The sequence below is a fragment of the Glossina fuscipes genome, unplaced genomic scaffold, assembly GCF_014805625.2.
Source record: "Glossina fuscipes isolate IAEA_lab_2018 unplaced genomic scaffold, Yale_Gfus_2 1, whole genome shotgun sequence".
In the NCBI taxonomy this organism is placed as follows: domain Eukaryota; kingdom Metazoa; phylum Arthropoda; class Insecta; order Diptera; family Glossinidae; genus Glossina; species Glossina fuscipes.
Window position 1 is genome coordinate 49,621,758 of NW_023998415.1, and position 16,886 is coordinate 49,638,643.

Genomic DNA, 16,886 nt, shown 5'->3' on the forward strand with positions numbered 1-16,886 from the left:
TCTGGTGTAATATTAATTAAGCGAAGTGGCGTAGGATAAGTAAAGACTGACGTTATCCGACTGTAGCATTCTTGCTTCTTCTTTTTTTCTCGGAAAATATCCTACAATTTGTTTACAGCGTTATAACGTTCGAACGAAACTTCTTTTCAAACTTTCACATCTAGCTTTCGACTTCCCTCTTCAAATATAAAATTTCAACTTTCCCAAAGGAACAAATCGTTTGCGTATAAATCTTTAAACGAACACCAGACCTTATTCGGATATTTCTGTTAATCCTCTTATTCACTGAATTTCGCGGTGAATTTTTTTAATACTGTTTACATACTAAATTTTTATTAATCGTTTCGTTACTCGCGACTTGCGTAACGCACCTTAATTTCTTTGTTCGCTTTTACTAGTTTCCTAACATACTGCAAAATTTTGATTTCACCACCATCACAAATGGCTTTAATGTGAACTTATATTATCAAATGCAATTACCGCGACAATATATTTAATCCATATATTAATGATCTGGATCAATGAAATGAATGTGCGTTGTACACGCATGAACGAAACAATTCATTCGGTTCAAGTGGAACTTGCATATAAAACTTACTCCATCTCAAGAAATTTTGAAGTGTCACTAGGTTTTGATAGATGGCACTTTAAGTTAACATCTTTGTTGCTGGACCGATTATAACGAAGTTAACATAAAATAATTAATTTAATACCCACTATAACAATTTCCTTGTAACTATTTAAAAATTGCGCAACTTTTATTAGCAAATCGAGAATACCTTTGAAGCGAATACTAAACTTTCGATTCAACATTTACTATACTCTGTAAATTAGTGACGAATCCTGGAGATTTTCCCTTTTATGTATTTTCCTAAAAATTATCTGCCCATTTTGGATGAATCATTCAAACTTTCTTCGGCGGACTTCAGCTTTGTAGCTTTGAAATTCGAAAGACAATCACTAATAGGCAAACAAACAGCATATTTTAATTTTTAACAAAAATGCATTGACTTTTTGGAATCCCTGGTACGTATTTTTTGGCGATCAAAAAACTTGGCATTTATAAAATTTATAAATGTTACATTAAACCACAATTTTTTGAATCAAGTTTTTAAAAGTTGTAGCTGTATTTGATTCTGGAATCTCTTTGAGAACTGAAGAAGTTGTACCGGTTAAAACTCCCATTCGTGGATCGATAGGCACAGTACCTAAATGAGGAACGCCAGCCAATTTTGCTAATTCAGCCCCACCGTTTGACGAGAAGATATTAGTACAATTTGAACAGGATGGACACACAAATCTTAAAACAAAAAATTGTTACTTAAAGCGTCGAATACTACTTAACACATACATACCCACTCATATTTTCCAATATACCTAATATACGTATCCCCGTCTTTTTGCAAAATGTTAACTCTTTACGTACGTCATCCAAAGCAACGCCCTGGGGCGTGGTGACAATAATAGCACCATCGCAACGCACATCTCGCATACATTCCATTACTGTTATGTGCTCATCTGATGTACCGGGTGGTGTATCTATAATTAGATAATCCAAGTCGTCCCATTTTACATCATTTAGGAATGTTTTGATCATCATGGTTTTCTTGGGACCCCTCCATATAATTGGATCGTTACGATTTTTTAACAAAAATCCAATGGACATAACGGCCAATGTTTTACTTGCATCTGTATAGATAGGCACCCAGCCATCTTCGCACTGATAAATTTCGCATTGCTCCAATCCTAGCAAATATGGTACTGAAGGGCCACATAAGTCTATATCAAGCAGGCCTACCTAAAAATGCAACGTTGAGAAAAAATTGTGATTCTAAGATTTATGAAGTCGTAATTACCTTTAATCCATTTTCCCGTAGAGCCAAAGCTGTTTGAGTACTTACTGTAGATTTGCCAACACCACCTTTACCAGATAATACCAATATAATATGCTTAACCTTATCCAACATTTCCAAGATTTGTAATTTCGAATTGCAAACTGTAAACAGAAAAAATCTTTCCTTGCTTGACTTGCCCACTAACTATCTAAAAGTGTTTGACTTTTACTTTTTTTGTTGCACATATGGCGTAGAAAGTAAGAAGAAGAAAATTAATGTAAATAAAAATAAGCAACATATGGTTTGCATAGTAAGAGAAGAAGAAAAATGAATATAAACATTAATAAATATTTTGAGTCAGATATCAACAAGAAAATGGCGTCAACGACACGGATTGATAGTAAGTTTATCGATAGCCAAAGCCACAATTAACAAACATATGTATATATATATGTAACTTACTCAGAGCTTGTAAGTGATGCTAAGTTTTTGCATTATTCATGAAAACAATCATGCGGATAGTAAACAAAAAGCTTTCATTATTATAAAAAAAATTTACTGCGGAAGATATCAAAAAACTCGTGGAAAGAAAACTAAAACAACGAAGAAGAAGATATATATACATAAGGCATATATATACTTACGTAGTAAAGGTTATTTTTATTAAGAAAAACAAAATTTCCTTAAACTATTTTTTATCTATTTCTAATTTAATATTAAAAAAATGATATTTGCGACAATGAAGCCAAGCTAGAAATATCAGTACTGTATAAATTCAGTAGCACTTTTTTCTTAGAGCATTTTATGAATAATCTTCCTTTAACCTATTTTCTATACACTATCTTTTACAAATACCAATCGTATTTACGAAGACGGTGGCACTTCCCTAAGTAATTTGCCAAATTTAGGAAGAAACAGCCAACAAAATTGCAATTTCAATTTAATGGAACGATTTTTTATGTGGAAGAGCTAATCATAAGATATTTTCGCCTCCTTCTATATAGAAAACCTCGTTTTGCTTGTTAAAGCAGAAAAAATAAAAGAAGATGAACTTTGATATGTAAGTCACTACATTTTTTTCCGCCTTTCTCTACTCTTTTATTCCAGTTTTTTCTTCACAAATTTTTTCAAGTCTTTTATGAATTTTCTTTTTACCTCCTCTTTACCGCTTTTTTTTGGTCATTACTTCCATGTTGTTTTTATCTGTAAAGGTTGGCATTATTTACAAATTGCGAAAAACTTATACAGATCGGTCTTAGTTTCATATAAAATTGAATTGCCGCTGCGAGTTCTTTATAGCACGGACCCAAAGATCAGCAATACAATATTTAATATTGCTTTAAAACATCTCTTAATAACCAATATCTAAAATTAAAAAATTTTTGATCTGGTCACACTAGTCATATAATTCTTAATTCTTAAAAAAAAAGAAGAGGAAAAAAAGGAAACTGTTCAGCGTCAATCAAAGTGGCTCGAATGGATAATAAAAATCTCTGCGGTGTTATATTTATAAATGATGAACGATTTTTATCATTTCATTGTTCCAAATGCAAAGAAATCTTCGGAACACCTGACCAATTAATAAAGCATTTATCCGAACATTACACTGAAATCAAAATGCAAAAAATTGATTATCAACTGGATGGAGAGTATGGTGATGATGATGAGTGCATTGATGAAGAATGCGATGCTGAAGAGTACGATGAGGAAGTGTATGCCAGCGAAGAATTTGTCGATGAAATGTGTGATGATGAAGTATACGCTGACGGAGTGTGTGACGATGATATCGTTTATTTAAAAAATGATGATGAAAATATTTCGGCGGCAATTGTTGAGGATATGTCAGATAAGTCGTCCATAGTAAACGACAAAACTCGCACGGAAACTATAAAATCGCAGGTAGTTCTTGCAATATTAACAAGAGTTATTGTAGTTTTATTCAAAGCATTTATTTGTAAAGGTGTTCACCGTACTAGAATCGGCGACTGCGTCGCAAACAAGCAACCCTTTGATTAATGAAATTTTGAATTCACCGAAAAAACAACGTGTTTGTAAAATCCAGGTTAAATTTCGTAGTGGTCGACCGCGTAAAGTATTTGATCAGCCGCGTGAGCACAAGTGCGAATTGTGCGGTGCCGCGTTTAAGGATAAGTACGTTCTTCAACGTCATGTTATACGTCATAGCGGTCAAAAAGAACACGCGTGCCCAAAATGTCCAAAAAAGTTCTATACTCGCATGGAATTGAAACTACACGATCGTCGTCACACTGGTGAACGTTCATACTTATGCATGTTCTGTGGTAAATCGTTTGTAACGTCAAGTGAATTTAACGGTCACCTTCAGCGTCATGAAAATAAACGTACCTATACGTGTGATATATGTAATAAAAGCTTTTTCGATGGCTGTCATTTGCGTGAGCACAAGGTTATGCATAGTGAAGAACGTGCGGTACATTGTACAAGATGTCCGGCCACTTTTAAAACTAAAAAACGATTAAGTGCCCACATGAAAATTCATTTAAATTTACGTGAGCACAAGTGTAATATTTGTGGAGCGGCTTTCAATCAATCACCTGGCTTAACTTCTCATATGAAGACGAAACATAAAATAGCAAATAAAACTTTAATTAATTAATTGAACAATTCACAATTCTTTGTTTTTAATACGATCTATGATACGATCTACTTGAATTATTCAAAAATATATTGATTTATAAAAACATTCAACTTAATAAATGCAATAAGAGAATGTGTTATATTAAGTTTCACATTAAAAATGGATTTCAAAAAATTAGACGGAATATTTTTCTTGCTCAAGTTTTTGCTAAAGAAAGAAAAGATTATAAAAACTTAAAATTATACACACTCGGAAAAACTAGCAAAAAAAATTCATATTAAACTAAAATCGATTCAATCGTTTGCTCTTAGAAAATTAATGTTAGATTTCTACACGCTTCTGTTTAGGTTTTTTGTTAATAATCTACAATAAATTTATTAAATTTGGAGACTTTTTTTTATTTATCTTTTCTTTCCGTACCATATTGCTCAGCTGTATCAGTATTTACAGAATATAAATAAAATAGTTTTTTTGGTGGAATTTGATAATCTAAAATATCCATTAATAACAAAATATGCATTTGGCATATATATAATAATACTAAAAACAAGAATGGAACTACCTTTCGATTTGGATCATTACCAACTTACTATGCAGCCCGGAGGTTTTCAGTAAGTTATTATAACTATTAATAATATTATATATATATATTAATTGCAAGATATAAAAAAAAAATCCATTTAAAAAAAATATTTGACTTTAAATTTAAAAAGAAGAAAAATGAAATACACATTGATACTCTGGATCCTATATAATAATTTTATATTAAGTCTTGTGCGAACTGTGGACGGATTTGCCAATTTCTGAGCTTCATTTGACAGAACGAAAATGTTGTTCTTTTGGATAATATTTCATGTTGTACTCGTGACGACAGCAAGCAGACAGATATAGTCAAATCGTTTCCGCTATTAAGCCTCTTGGATATTTACGATGTGTAATTCTCTGTGTTATAAACATGGAACATCTAATCGAACTTCATTGGCTTGATGTACTTGAATATACAGTAATATACTTGAATATATTATATAATTAATACTTAAATAATTAAATTTTACTATAAATTTATGCTTCGACAATTTTGTCAAATTTCTATGCGGAAAAAACATTAGAACCTCTTTATGTCTCGAAATCGAAAATCTTTATATACGATGCTTACGATATAGTCACTTTTGGTTTTGGACAGTCATTTGTTTAATTTAGAATATGAATATTCCGCGAGATATCGTCCTTAATTATGCTCAGAAATCATATATATATGATATTTACAGTACCATCAATTATGTGGAGATTAAAATTCGACGACAAGGTGTTTATGGACCGCATACAAACGTTCATCAATGTGTTAGACATCGAAGAAGAAAGAAAAACTTTGATTTTCTCGATGACCGAAATTATAAAAAGTTGCAAATGCACAAGAATCTAAGTTCGCCTGCCAAAAGAAAGTAAAAAGCGAAAATGTAAAGGTTCGTTTGTTGTCGCTTAGAGAGTGAACGGCAACATTGTCAAGAACAATAAAATCAAATTATTTTATTTAGGGAATTTTTTTAATTCCATTCGTTCTTTAATTTAACGTATGCAATTTGTAAACTTTTAAACCTACATATACGGTTATAGATCCAAATAAAGCGGAAGATGAATTGGAAAAACTGACCAGTGATATAATAATAAACGTATCAATAACTATTAATTTGAGACGTTGGCTTAGTAAGTTCCATCATTTACAGTCTTAATTCTACGAAAAAAAAAAGAGATCCACATTCCACGTATGCAATGGGATCGATCATGAGAACTAACATTAAAATGCATTAATTATGATTTAAAGTATAATAGTAAAGAATTTTATAGCTTAAATAACGTAATAATAGATTTAAAAAAAAGAATGATAAAAAATGTTTTTACTCTTAATAAACTCCAATTAATTTCTATATATGTGAATATGAAACGAAGACACCGTGTAGTAGATTGCTCTCGATCAGGAGTACTTCAAATCTCTTGAATGCGTGAGGTAAAGGAACTAAAAGCAGAGTTTAAAGGCAAAAACAACGAAGAGAAAAATAACTATTATATTGTGCTTTATTTTACTGTTCCGATCGTTAAAGGTGATTCAATATTTGTGTCATTCCGTTTTTAACACCTTGACGTAACGTTTACACGTAATGCCTGTAGAATAGAAATATAATAAAAAAAAACAAAAATGAATATGATAAAAGTGTCAGGAAGTAAACTTATTGTTTGTTAAATGTAATTAGATATTTATTAAAGGAGGAATTTTGAAATATTTCTTTCTCATAGCTTCCCGCCACCTAGATATACTAATTGTTATGCTTTCATTAAAAAAAAAAAAAAAAAATTATATTTCGCTCGTATATACCCAGACAGGTTTTTGTCTACATTCATATTCGCATACCTAATGCACAACGCAGCGAAATTTTGATTTGAACACTAAGCGGGGACGCTTTTGGGCGCAAATCAAGAATGACTGATATGAATCATAAATAACAACTCTGTGGCTTATTTTTCTCTTGCTTGCTGGCTTGTTTTTCGCTGCTCTCTGTCTGCCCGCGTTTCCATTTGTAGCGTTCTAGAGATATTAGTCGTGGGTTTTGTTCTTCCATTCGTCGAAAAATCTATCTAGAATGGGAGAGACCAAGCGTGCCGATATTTTAAGAAAATATTCATTCAGCTACGAAGTAAGCGAGAATATAAGTGCATTTTTGATGCAAATAATTATTTTTCATTTCCGAAAAGGAAAAAGTAAACCGTACCGCAAACGCATAAAAACTGAGAAAAAGAACGCACAAACCCGAAGAGGTTTTTGGAAGATGCAACTGAAAAGCAATTTCCCAAACTTCATGGCTGAGATTAAGTAGTTGCTTGCGATCCGATCGGTGAGTCATTACTGACCTCCATCTCCTTGAATCGATGAGCGACACTTGGTTATTGAACAAATTAACTTGTTCAGCTTTGTAGCTCACAATTACTTTTAAGGCCTTTCAATTGATCTCCATAATAATAAATTCTTCTTGCCTAATTTGCCTTATGTGCCGATTAGAAGTCATCATATTAAATAATAAACACACATATGTACCTTTCCTTTAGCATATACAGTGAACATAAAAAATTAGACTGATACGCATGTACAATGAGATTTTGCATACGTGCGCTCGCTTGCATTTGCATAGTAATGTATGCATTAAAGAGCGAATGATTTCATATACAAGAAATAAAGTATAGTAAAAATTTTTTTTGATTTTAATTATTTTTGAAATAATCAAACTGTTATCTAACCTATATAAGCTGTGATAATAGAGAGTAGAATATTAATAGAATATATAAGAATAGGATTTAATTTAAAAAAAAAAAAAAAAAAAAAAAAAAAAATTGCACAAAATTACGTTGGGGGTGAGTTGGATTCATTTATACCCAATCACCACTGGCTTGTGTTCAATACTTGAGCGAAAATCCACTCACTCCAATGACTACATCGATACTATTCAGCATATTATACGTATTTTGAAAATTAAAAAATAAAAAAAGAAGGAACACTACTACTATTATACTTCACCTTGCTTATATAGGATTTTTTTTTTTTTTTTTGAATTGGAATCGAATGAAGCCTTGGTCCGTTTCAACTAAGAAGAAATTTAGGATTCAAACTAAATCTATACACAACACACTGCTAAGGGTTAAGAGCTAAGAGAAAATGTCGAAATTTACCAATTTTTGGTAACGATTAAGAATATTTTTTAAATTTAATTTGACGAGTATTTAAAAAAAAAAATTTAACAAATTCGAGAAGGTCTCAGATATGTGCAAATTGATTCATGAGCATTGACGCTATTCGAGAATACACATTTTGCGGTCTCCGATGCATGCTTCTATACTTCTATACATATTATTATGATTAACGATTAATGATTGTTTTTATAATTTTGAATTTTTGGTTGCTTAATTTTAACATTTTTTTAACCAAGAAATTTCTACAAACATAATAATTTTATTACAATTGCTTTCGTTCTTTATACAAACTGATCATATTGTTAATGCAATTAATTGTTAATTATTATATATAGTACAAGCATTATACATATTTCGAATACAATATAGATAGGACATTTCAATATAAATAATACATAAAAATTTTTATAAATTCAAACATGTTGCGTGTATGTACAAAATTCGTAGCGAAAGTCCAACAAATTTCAAAAACAAGCATTTAGGCAGGCAAGCTTCTAAATTGATTAGTAAGTGTCGACAATAATTGTGTCTGTATTTGTCAAGTATCGATTAGAATTGTATTGATTGAACTCTTGTACTTCATAAGCTCAAAGTAATCTCGAGATCGAAATCGATGCGCAAAAGTTTGCAAGCTCTTTTTAATCGTGTCTTTACCTTTTCGAAAATGCATCGAAATGTTCAAAATAGAATTAAAGTTCATGTTTCAAAAATATCACGGAATCGTTTCATTAAATGTTCGCACTTTCACATAACCTAATGTAGACGACATCTTTCCAGATTTCGCTACGGAACGTTACGTAGACGCAATAAAAGCATTGTTATCCCAATTTCTCATTTTTATTGGACGGCACTAAGAGACAAAATTAATATAGGCCGCGCAATATTATACTTAATACAAAAAGAAATATATATATATATATATATATATATACGTATATATATAGTTAACAAACTTTATTAATTTAGGTTTTTTTTTATTTCTTTTTATTGTTACTACCATAACTCATAAGAAAAGAACCAATGGACCGCACATTCATTTTGTCGGCCGAAGATTTTATAAACGCAAGAGAGAGGTGGAGAAAGAGAAAGAAATAGAGAGAGAGAGAGAGAGAGAGAGAGATAGACAGAGCATAAATTTTATTGCTCCCAGCATTCAATATACCTTAATATGTATATATACATATATGTATGCAAATATATACATGTATATATATGCTTATATATATGCTTATATATATGCTTATATGCGTATATATATGCTTATATATACGTGCATATATATATATATACACAAATAACTTCCATATCAAAACAGCCCATACTGCAGCGATGAAGCGAATAACTTTTTTAATCAACCAAAGGCAGCGAGAATAATTTGTAATCAACTTTTATTGGTGTTAGCCATCGGGCTTTTTATCGTTGATGATATTCTTTACTGTGTTACTGGCAAAAGCAGCGCTTAAAGCATTCAGGCCCAAGTAATTTGGTTCGTCTTAATTTTTATTTTGAACAGAAAAAATTATCATCTTTTTCTTAATTCTCTTCTATAGAGAGAAGAAATAAATAATAAATAAAAAGAATTCGATTTTTTGTTGTGTTGCAAATACATTTCTTTATTATTATTATTACTTGATAGCACAAACATTTTTCTTGTTGTTGTTGCTGCTTGTTTGATATAATTTCATCGTTACCGTTACGTAAATCTTCTTTTAAATGTTTGTTGTAGATGTATAAGAATTATATGTATATAGTTAAATCTTTTTAAAACATAAAATAATATGTATGTATGTACGTGTATGAATGCATGGATGTATTTATTGATTTGTACATAGTTATTTATTGATTGATGCATCCATTCATTCACTTTCAAAGTCGTAATTTTAAATATTAATAATTATATTATATATTACGTGTAAGAAATTTTTATTATATTAAAAACAAAACACAAATAAAGATTTAAAAAAAACAAATAAAAATTAAAGTAAAAATGTATATAATTAAATGGTTTTAAAAGGAATAATAGAAGAAGGTACAAAAAAAAAAAAAAAAAAAAAAAAATGCCTGCACCTGCCCTCTACTACTACCTTTGGGTCTGAGCGCTACCCTCTCTCAACTTCAAAATATATTTATATCATATAATATTAAATGTTTAATTCTATACTTTACATATTTTTACGTATGAACAAAAAAGCTACATTCGCTTCAAAGCGAACCTTGGACACCCACCACTTAGCATTTAATGCATCGATTTCAACATTATTGCATACGCTGTAGTACAAAGTAATCGTGAAAGCTATCGAGAAGATGTGTGAGGGTCCTGCTTTACCATGTCCAATCTCTATACATGTTATATATATATATATTCTTCAAACCGAATCGATGAAAATTGTTCTAGGTTATAGATGACAAAAGCCATTTGTTACCGAGTTGACGTCTTTTTATTGAAGGTTTTTGTTTTAGCCCTTTGAGTGTAACTAACCGGCACTTTTAAGAGATAATAAATAATTAAGTCCGATTAAACATATAGGTGACAAGTTTCCGAGCGAGTGAGTGAGTGACTGTCTGCAGCAAATGCAGCAAAATGAAATAAAAAAGCAGAGCAAGTATATAGCGTACGGGCAATTGGCGCATACAAGTATCTCTATCTGCCAAGTCTAAGAAGTCTACAGAGACGCCTACTACTATTTGACTTCTGTCAGAGAAAAACCTTTATTACACAGTTGTTGAATTAATTAATTGAAATCAGCGAAATCAACGAAATCAAGGCTTTCTAATTTTTTACAAAACTTTGCTCTTTTTCGGTTTAACAACGATCGTCAATGAAGGCGGGGAAACGTTGCGGATTTAAAAACAACGGCTTAAAAATGCCTAACAACGGAATCATTAAAATATTGGCATAAAAGTCTTTTATATAGTTTGCAAAAAATTGTAAAACTATTACAATTTTTATTCATTTATATTTACTATTTATAAAATAACCGAGGAATTAATTTAGATTACATTTAAATTTTTTTAAGGATTAAGCGACGAGTATAATACGCATGTGTTGTAATTGCGACCTGTTAGCTGAGAATGATCACAAATTCTTCTGCATCTTCCGGGTGACCGACCATATCTTTGCTATAAATGATTTATAGCTTATATAACGAAAAATGGCATATGTCAGATGGCGACAGAAGGAGAAGAAGGGAAGGGCGTGCATTGTAATTTTTTATAAATTCAATTAAAATTAATTTATTTTTTTTTTGTTTCTATAAATTGTTTTCGAAAAAATTGAAACAACATTAAAGCCACTAATAATATTTATGATAGGTTACAGAGATAAAAAAAAAAAAAATTTTAAATACTTAAAGTATTTATTGTACAACCTTAAAAACCTAATATTTGCGACTTTGTGAGTTCCGCAGACAAACAGACGCAGCTAAGTCAAATTAAGAAAGTTACGCCTTAAGGCCATCTGCATTACGGATATCCAAGTGTACGATCAAAATGACCAAATCGGTACACCCCCCGCGTCATTGGGTGGTGGGTATCAAAACATAAAATCGTAATCGTTGTGTGTGTGTATGAGTGTGTGTATGTGTGTTTGCATGTATGTGTGTGTGTGTGTCTCTTTTTTTTTTTTTTTTTTTTTTTTTTTGGGGGGGGGGGGGGGTCTTTAAAAGTACTTGAATTCATTATCTTTTACTAATTCTTAAAATTTTTTAAGATGTAATAATTATTATCTAATAAAACCTATATTTGCGGAAAGAAAATTAGAAAAAAAAAATTAAACTACTACACAAAAGAGAACTACCTTTATAGTTGATGAGCAACCTCTTCTTAAGCGGTACGCAACAATTGCGCAAACGCGAGAACTCAAGCCACTAATTGTTGTGCTTATGTTTTTTGCGCACTTGGTTGCCAGACGAAGTGGGCGGTGGTTTCGTTTTGATTGGGTCTGCTATGGTTGTTGCTGATTGAGTCGTGGCGTGTGATAAAAGACCACCGCATCCACCGCTGGTTTTTGTATTCGCTGTGTGTGAGGAGTCGGAATTCGAGAATGTGGCGAAAGAGCTAGAGTGGGAAGATGATCGATGGCTTGAAACTGATTTAGAAGAGGAGGGAGGGGACGAAGAAATGGACGATGAAGACGATTTTGAATATCTTCCATCACTGGATTTTTCTCTCTGTAGCTTATCGCTACTGGTGGACTTGTGTTGCTTTACACTTTTTTGTTCCGCCGGGCTATCACATTCAGAACGCTTTTCTTTGTTATTGTTGCTGGGTGGCTTAATACCAGCCTGATGACTAGTGTTATTGCGTGGCGGGGTGGGTGTTCTACTAGGTGACAATGTCCGCTTAATCTTACCAATTGGTATTGTCACGGGTAGAGACTGCTGTGGATTGTCTCCATTTATAACAGGAGTATCGGTTTTAATTTTAGAATCATTGGAGGAGTGATTAGCTTTTGATTTTTTCTTGTTATGATGGTGTTCCTTTGAATTTTTCGTGCTACGCTTACGCATCACTTGGGATGGTACAATTTCCTCTGCAAAAGTAGTGGTACTAGGTGAAGTCCCTCCTCCGTTACCTGCGCTTTCGTTTCCACTTCCTACGACATCTATGACAGCACCTACATTATCAACGTCAGTCATACCGTTTAATCCACTTTCCGCATTCGGTTCGGGGCACAACGTTTTGCGCCGCTTTCCAAACGGGGTATTAGCGGCTATTTCATTTTGCATTATACCATCGTGGGTAGATGATTTACGCATTCGCCGCTTAGCCAAAGAACAGTTTTTAGGTAAATGATGCGTGGTGTCGACCTGATTATTTTGCAGCAACAATGGGGCAGTTCCGATTAGACTTAACGAATCCATTGGTTCTAAGCATTTACTGCTCGGGCTTGTCTTATTGATTGACAAATTCAAATTGTTACCATTGTTTACGTTAAGATCTAATGTAGAGTTGGAACGACTATGGCATCTTTTGGTGGGCATATCGAAAGTTTCTTGAGTTGAAGATACTTCATGATCGGATGAATCCGCTATCGTCTCGTTGTTTTGGTTGTTCTGCGCTGTGGGTATCGGTGTGGGTACATCACGACTTTCATCGTTAAATAAATTCGCTGGGACGGTAGCTGTTGCCTCAATGCGCATGTATTCGTCACGTATTGGAGCACCTGAGCCCAATGGCGGTCTTCCATTGACTAAATCGTCTAAAATGTGTTCATTCACAGAAGGTATAGGCAAAAGCTCTTCCTGAAATACATGTACATCGTCGACATCAGTACCGTCTGCCACCCCGTCTACCCCATAACCATTGCTGTCTTGCTTGCATTTTCCATCTGGGGGCTCTGGTGGTGTGGGTGTTTTCTTGGGTATCTTTTTGCTTTTGTGAGACAAACTTCTCAAGGCCTCGGTACTATCTAACAAGAGTTCGCTATTAGCTGCGGCCTCATCGTACTCAGGCAATATGTCTGCAGTATACTGTTCAACAGCGCTTTCAGATTCCAATGTAGGCACGGACAAAGCGGGTTCAGTACTTTTAGACAAACGCGCGGGCTTTACAGTTGCTATAGTTGGAGTAGTAGTAGATACAGGTGGCGTTATACTTATTGTCGCTTCTGTGCTTAATATACCAGCTGTTTCCAACACACGCTCCTTAATAGATGATTCTAGCATTTCGGCAAAAAGGCTAGTATCCGTGTGATTTTGCAATGAGTTTAATTCATCTTCCTTTTCTTGAAATTTTTTCTGCGATTTTTCCGTCACTTCCAAAGTTGGCGGTTCCGCTAGCGCCAATTCAGCACTCATATTACTGAACATTATAATTGTCTCAGCTGCCCTTAAAGTGTTCTCGTTTAATTTTTTAATTTTCTTCTTCTTTGATTTTCTGACATCTACTGACGGTTCCAATGCTGCCGCAGTATTGGTGGTCTGGCGACTATTCGTAGCTTCTAACAATTTTCTCGTAAACTTCGTTTTTGGATACTTTTGAGAATTGCCCGATTTTTCGTTGCTGTACTTCTCACATGATTCATCAAATCTTACTTTACGTCCTAAATTATCATCCTCCTTGAGCGGTGATTTTAAAATACTTTTAACTGGTTCTGTTGGCTTTTTATTCTCGCTCTCAGTCAATTTAATGACGGCAGATTCCGCAGAGTTCTGATGGTCCACAGACTCAATTTTCCATTCAGCAATCTGCTTTTGAAAGTTAGTACGCTTAACTCGTATTTTCAAAGATTTTGTGGCAAAAATTGGCGAAATAAATGCATTTGAAGGAGATTTACCATCATCACTTAGTTTTTTATTAATTTCAGGATTGTTCACTGGCTTCGATGCAGCATCATCTAAAACATGCGATTCAATACAAGTTTCGAAACATTCGGAATCGTTTAAATTACGTATCGGACTCTGGATAGCATGTTTAGGTGGCAATAATTTAGTAGATTTGTCATTTTCGTCTACAGTGAGGAAATTGACACTAACTAGAGAATCAGTTCCTACATCAAAGGTGGACTTTATTACATTACCAGATGTAACGTTAGTCTCATTGTGTGTAATTTGCACTTCCTCCGTTCTAGAACCCAATTCAATCGGCTCGGAATTATTTTCAATTAATTGGCTTTTATTCATTACCTGCAGTGTTTCTTTAGCATGCTGGTCACGTTCGATTTGTTTAATTACTGGCTCCTTTACCTTTTCTAAGTTCATCATAGAATTCAATTCAATTGAAGTTTCCGCCAACTTATCTTCTTGTGATACGTCACCCATTTCAAGAACATTTCCAACCGCCTCTTTCAAGATCTTCTCAATAGTTTCTTCTGGAGTTTCACATTGCGTTAACGATAATGGCAGCAGTGATCCTAATAAAGGTGCATCAGCTTCTCCGTTTTCTTTTACATTATTCGACGGCACTACCGGCCCATCCATTTGTGCATCCAAAAGGCTTTCAAGAGACTGACTAACGGGTAATTGTCCTGAATGTGTTGGGGAACTAACGGGTGGTAGAAAATCTGCTAGACCAGCAAGAAGTTCCAATTCAGTTGATAACTCTGTTACTTTACTCTGGTTATTTTCTTCTTCATGTTTATGAATCTCAGCAGTTATTTCCGCGGTTGATTGTTCCCTATCCAACGTGTTAAGAGCGGGTAAAATAACAGCTTGTTCTGGAAACTCTGCAGCGGTCAAAAGACCTCCAGTTTGTTTAGTCCATTCTTTACTAAGTTCTACTTCATCCGCAGTATCATTTGTTATAGCATGTGTCGAGTTACTTTCTTTATTTTGAGTTTTTTCAGGTTTTTCTGAGCCTTCGGGTACTATATCCTTTACCGCTTTTGCCAAAGATACTGGTAAATAAAGTGCTTCTTGACTGCTTACATTCACTACCCCATGTTCATGTTCAATAATGTTCGCCGAGACGTTACTCTTATGGATTTCTTTATTTTTTTCCCCAATTCTTGAATTTTTTGCCATTTGCTGTTTCTTCTCCATTTGCTTTTTCAAAGCATTTTTTTTCAACATAGTCCTTTGGCGCTCTAAAAGCTCATTATAATAGGCTATCTCTCCTCGACGCATCTCCGCACTTTGCTCAATCACCACCACGCAACGTCTTCTCAATTTCGGATCATTTGCATAACCACTTTCGGGAGCCGAATAATAATCGTCAATTTCATCCAGTACCGGTGTACCTTCTCTATTGACTATCCTGCGCTGTAATGATTTAATGGCACATGGATGCTTTGTTTCCTTCTTAGAGAGATCATTCTGACTGCTACATAATACGCGCTTCTTAGTTAAAGGTTTTTTCAAACTCTTACGAGCTTCTGTTGATGAAGTCGGGGTAAGAGAGCCCTGCTCAAACGAAGACGACGAAGATGGAGGATAAAAACCTCCAATTCTGGAGTCGAATGATTTTCTATTGGATTGATATTGATTTGATGAGATAAGATAACTGCGAAATACTGATGGTGCAGCTGCTATATGTTCTAGAAAAGAAAAAAATATATTTTTTGGAAAGAGGAGGGAAAAAAGAAACAGAGAAAAAGAAAAAGATATCAATGCAAGTTTAAAAAAGCGGGAAGGTTTTTGTATGCGGTTAAAACACCGTATCACAAATGTCCTTCCGTGATGCTGTTTTGATACGGATGCTAAACAATCTCTCTGAGAACATTTGCCGGTTATAAGAGAGATTAACGAAACCACATATTGGTTTCAATAACAATAAATAGAAACCCAATTAATATTTATAAACATCTATCTAACCGACGCTTCGCACAACTAACTTAATCAAATTTTAAAAATTCCTATTTGTATTTTGTACGTATAAAATCTCAAATTTAAAAAAAAAAAAAAAACTTTTTAAAAGTTTATTTAACTGTAAAATAACTAACACAACTTTTGTTTTGGTTCATAACTCTCAAAATGGTTCATGGTAAAATAATTTAATCAAATGAATAAATTTGATGTATATGTATACGTATATATATATATATATATATATATATATATATTTAATATGTGTGTATATATATATATGTGTATATATTTATAGATATTATTATCCATATATATTTATATATATATATATATATATATATATGTGTATGTTTGAATATACCTTCTCACGCATACACGCTTATATACATATACATAAACTGTGGTTCAATCATTTAATTTCACTTAAATATTAATGCATGTGATGGGGTG

General features: G+C 33.1%; 2 protein-coding genes across 4 annotated transcripts; one reads left to right on the forward strand and one right to left on the reverse strand.

The window, feature by feature from the left end:
- Nucleotides 1–1,003: 1,003 nt before the first annotated feature.
- On the reverse strand, nucleotides 1,004–2,423 carry LOC119631783 (cytosolic Fe-S cluster assembly factor NUBP2 homolog). Of its 3 annotated transcripts, none has more exons than XM_038024281.1 (4): nucleotides 2,298–2,423; nucleotides 1,857–1,996; nucleotides 1,356–1,798; nucleotides 1,004–1,300 (listed from the first exon to the last, which is right to left on the reverse strand). In XM_038024281.1, exons 2-4 carry the CDS (start codon nucleotides 1,965–1,967, stop codon nucleotides 1,084–1,086), a joined length of 771 nt encoding a protein of 256 aa, XP_037880209.1. In that variant the 5' UTR covers nucleotides 1,968–1,996; nucleotides 2,298–2,423; the 3' UTR covers nucleotides 1,004–1,083. The 3 variants fall into 3 exon arrangements, with proteins under 3 accessions (XP_037880209.1, XP_037880207.1, XP_037880208.1); XM_038024279.1 differs by lacking the exon at nucleotides 2,298–2,423 and adding an exon at nucleotides 2,065–2,083; XM_038024280.1 differs by lacking the exon at nucleotides 2,298–2,423 and having other exon boundaries at nucleotides 1,857–2,257.
- Nucleotides 2,424–3,228: 805 nt separating this feature from the next.
- On the forward strand, nucleotides 3,229–4,679 carry LOC119632382 (zinc finger protein 235-like). Its single transcript, XM_038025273.1, has 2 exons — nucleotides 3,229–3,734; nucleotides 3,796–4,679. The coding sequence occupies exons 1-2, from the start codon at nucleotides 3,312–3,314 to the stop codon at nucleotides 4,468–4,470; spliced, it is 1,098 nt and encodes a 365-aa protein (XP_037881201.1). The 5' UTR covers nucleotides 3,229–3,311; the 3' UTR covers nucleotides 4,471–4,679.
- The last annotated feature ends 12,207 nt before the right edge of the window (nucleotides 4,680–16,886 follow it).

Excerpts from the sequence above, each read along its gene's own strand:
- LOC119631783 (XM_038024279.1), bottom strand. Across the intron at positions 1,799-1,856 it reads TACGGGAAAATGGATTAAAG|GTAGGCCTGCTTGATATAGA; the intron begins GTAATTACGACT and ends TTGCATTTTTAG. Across the intron at positions 1,301-1,355 it reads ATATTGGAAAATATGAGTGG|ATTTGTGTGTCCATCCTGTT; the intron begins GTATGTATGTGT and ends TTTTGTTTTAAG.
- LOC119632382 (XM_038025273.1), top strand. The coding sequence starts at position 3,312 with ATGGATAATAAAAATCTCTGCGGTGTTATATTTATAAATGATGAACGA. Across the intron at positions 3,735-3,795 it reads CGGAAACTATAAAATCGCAG|GTGTTCACCGTACTAGAATC; the intron begins GTAGTTCTTGCA and ends TTATTTGTAAAG.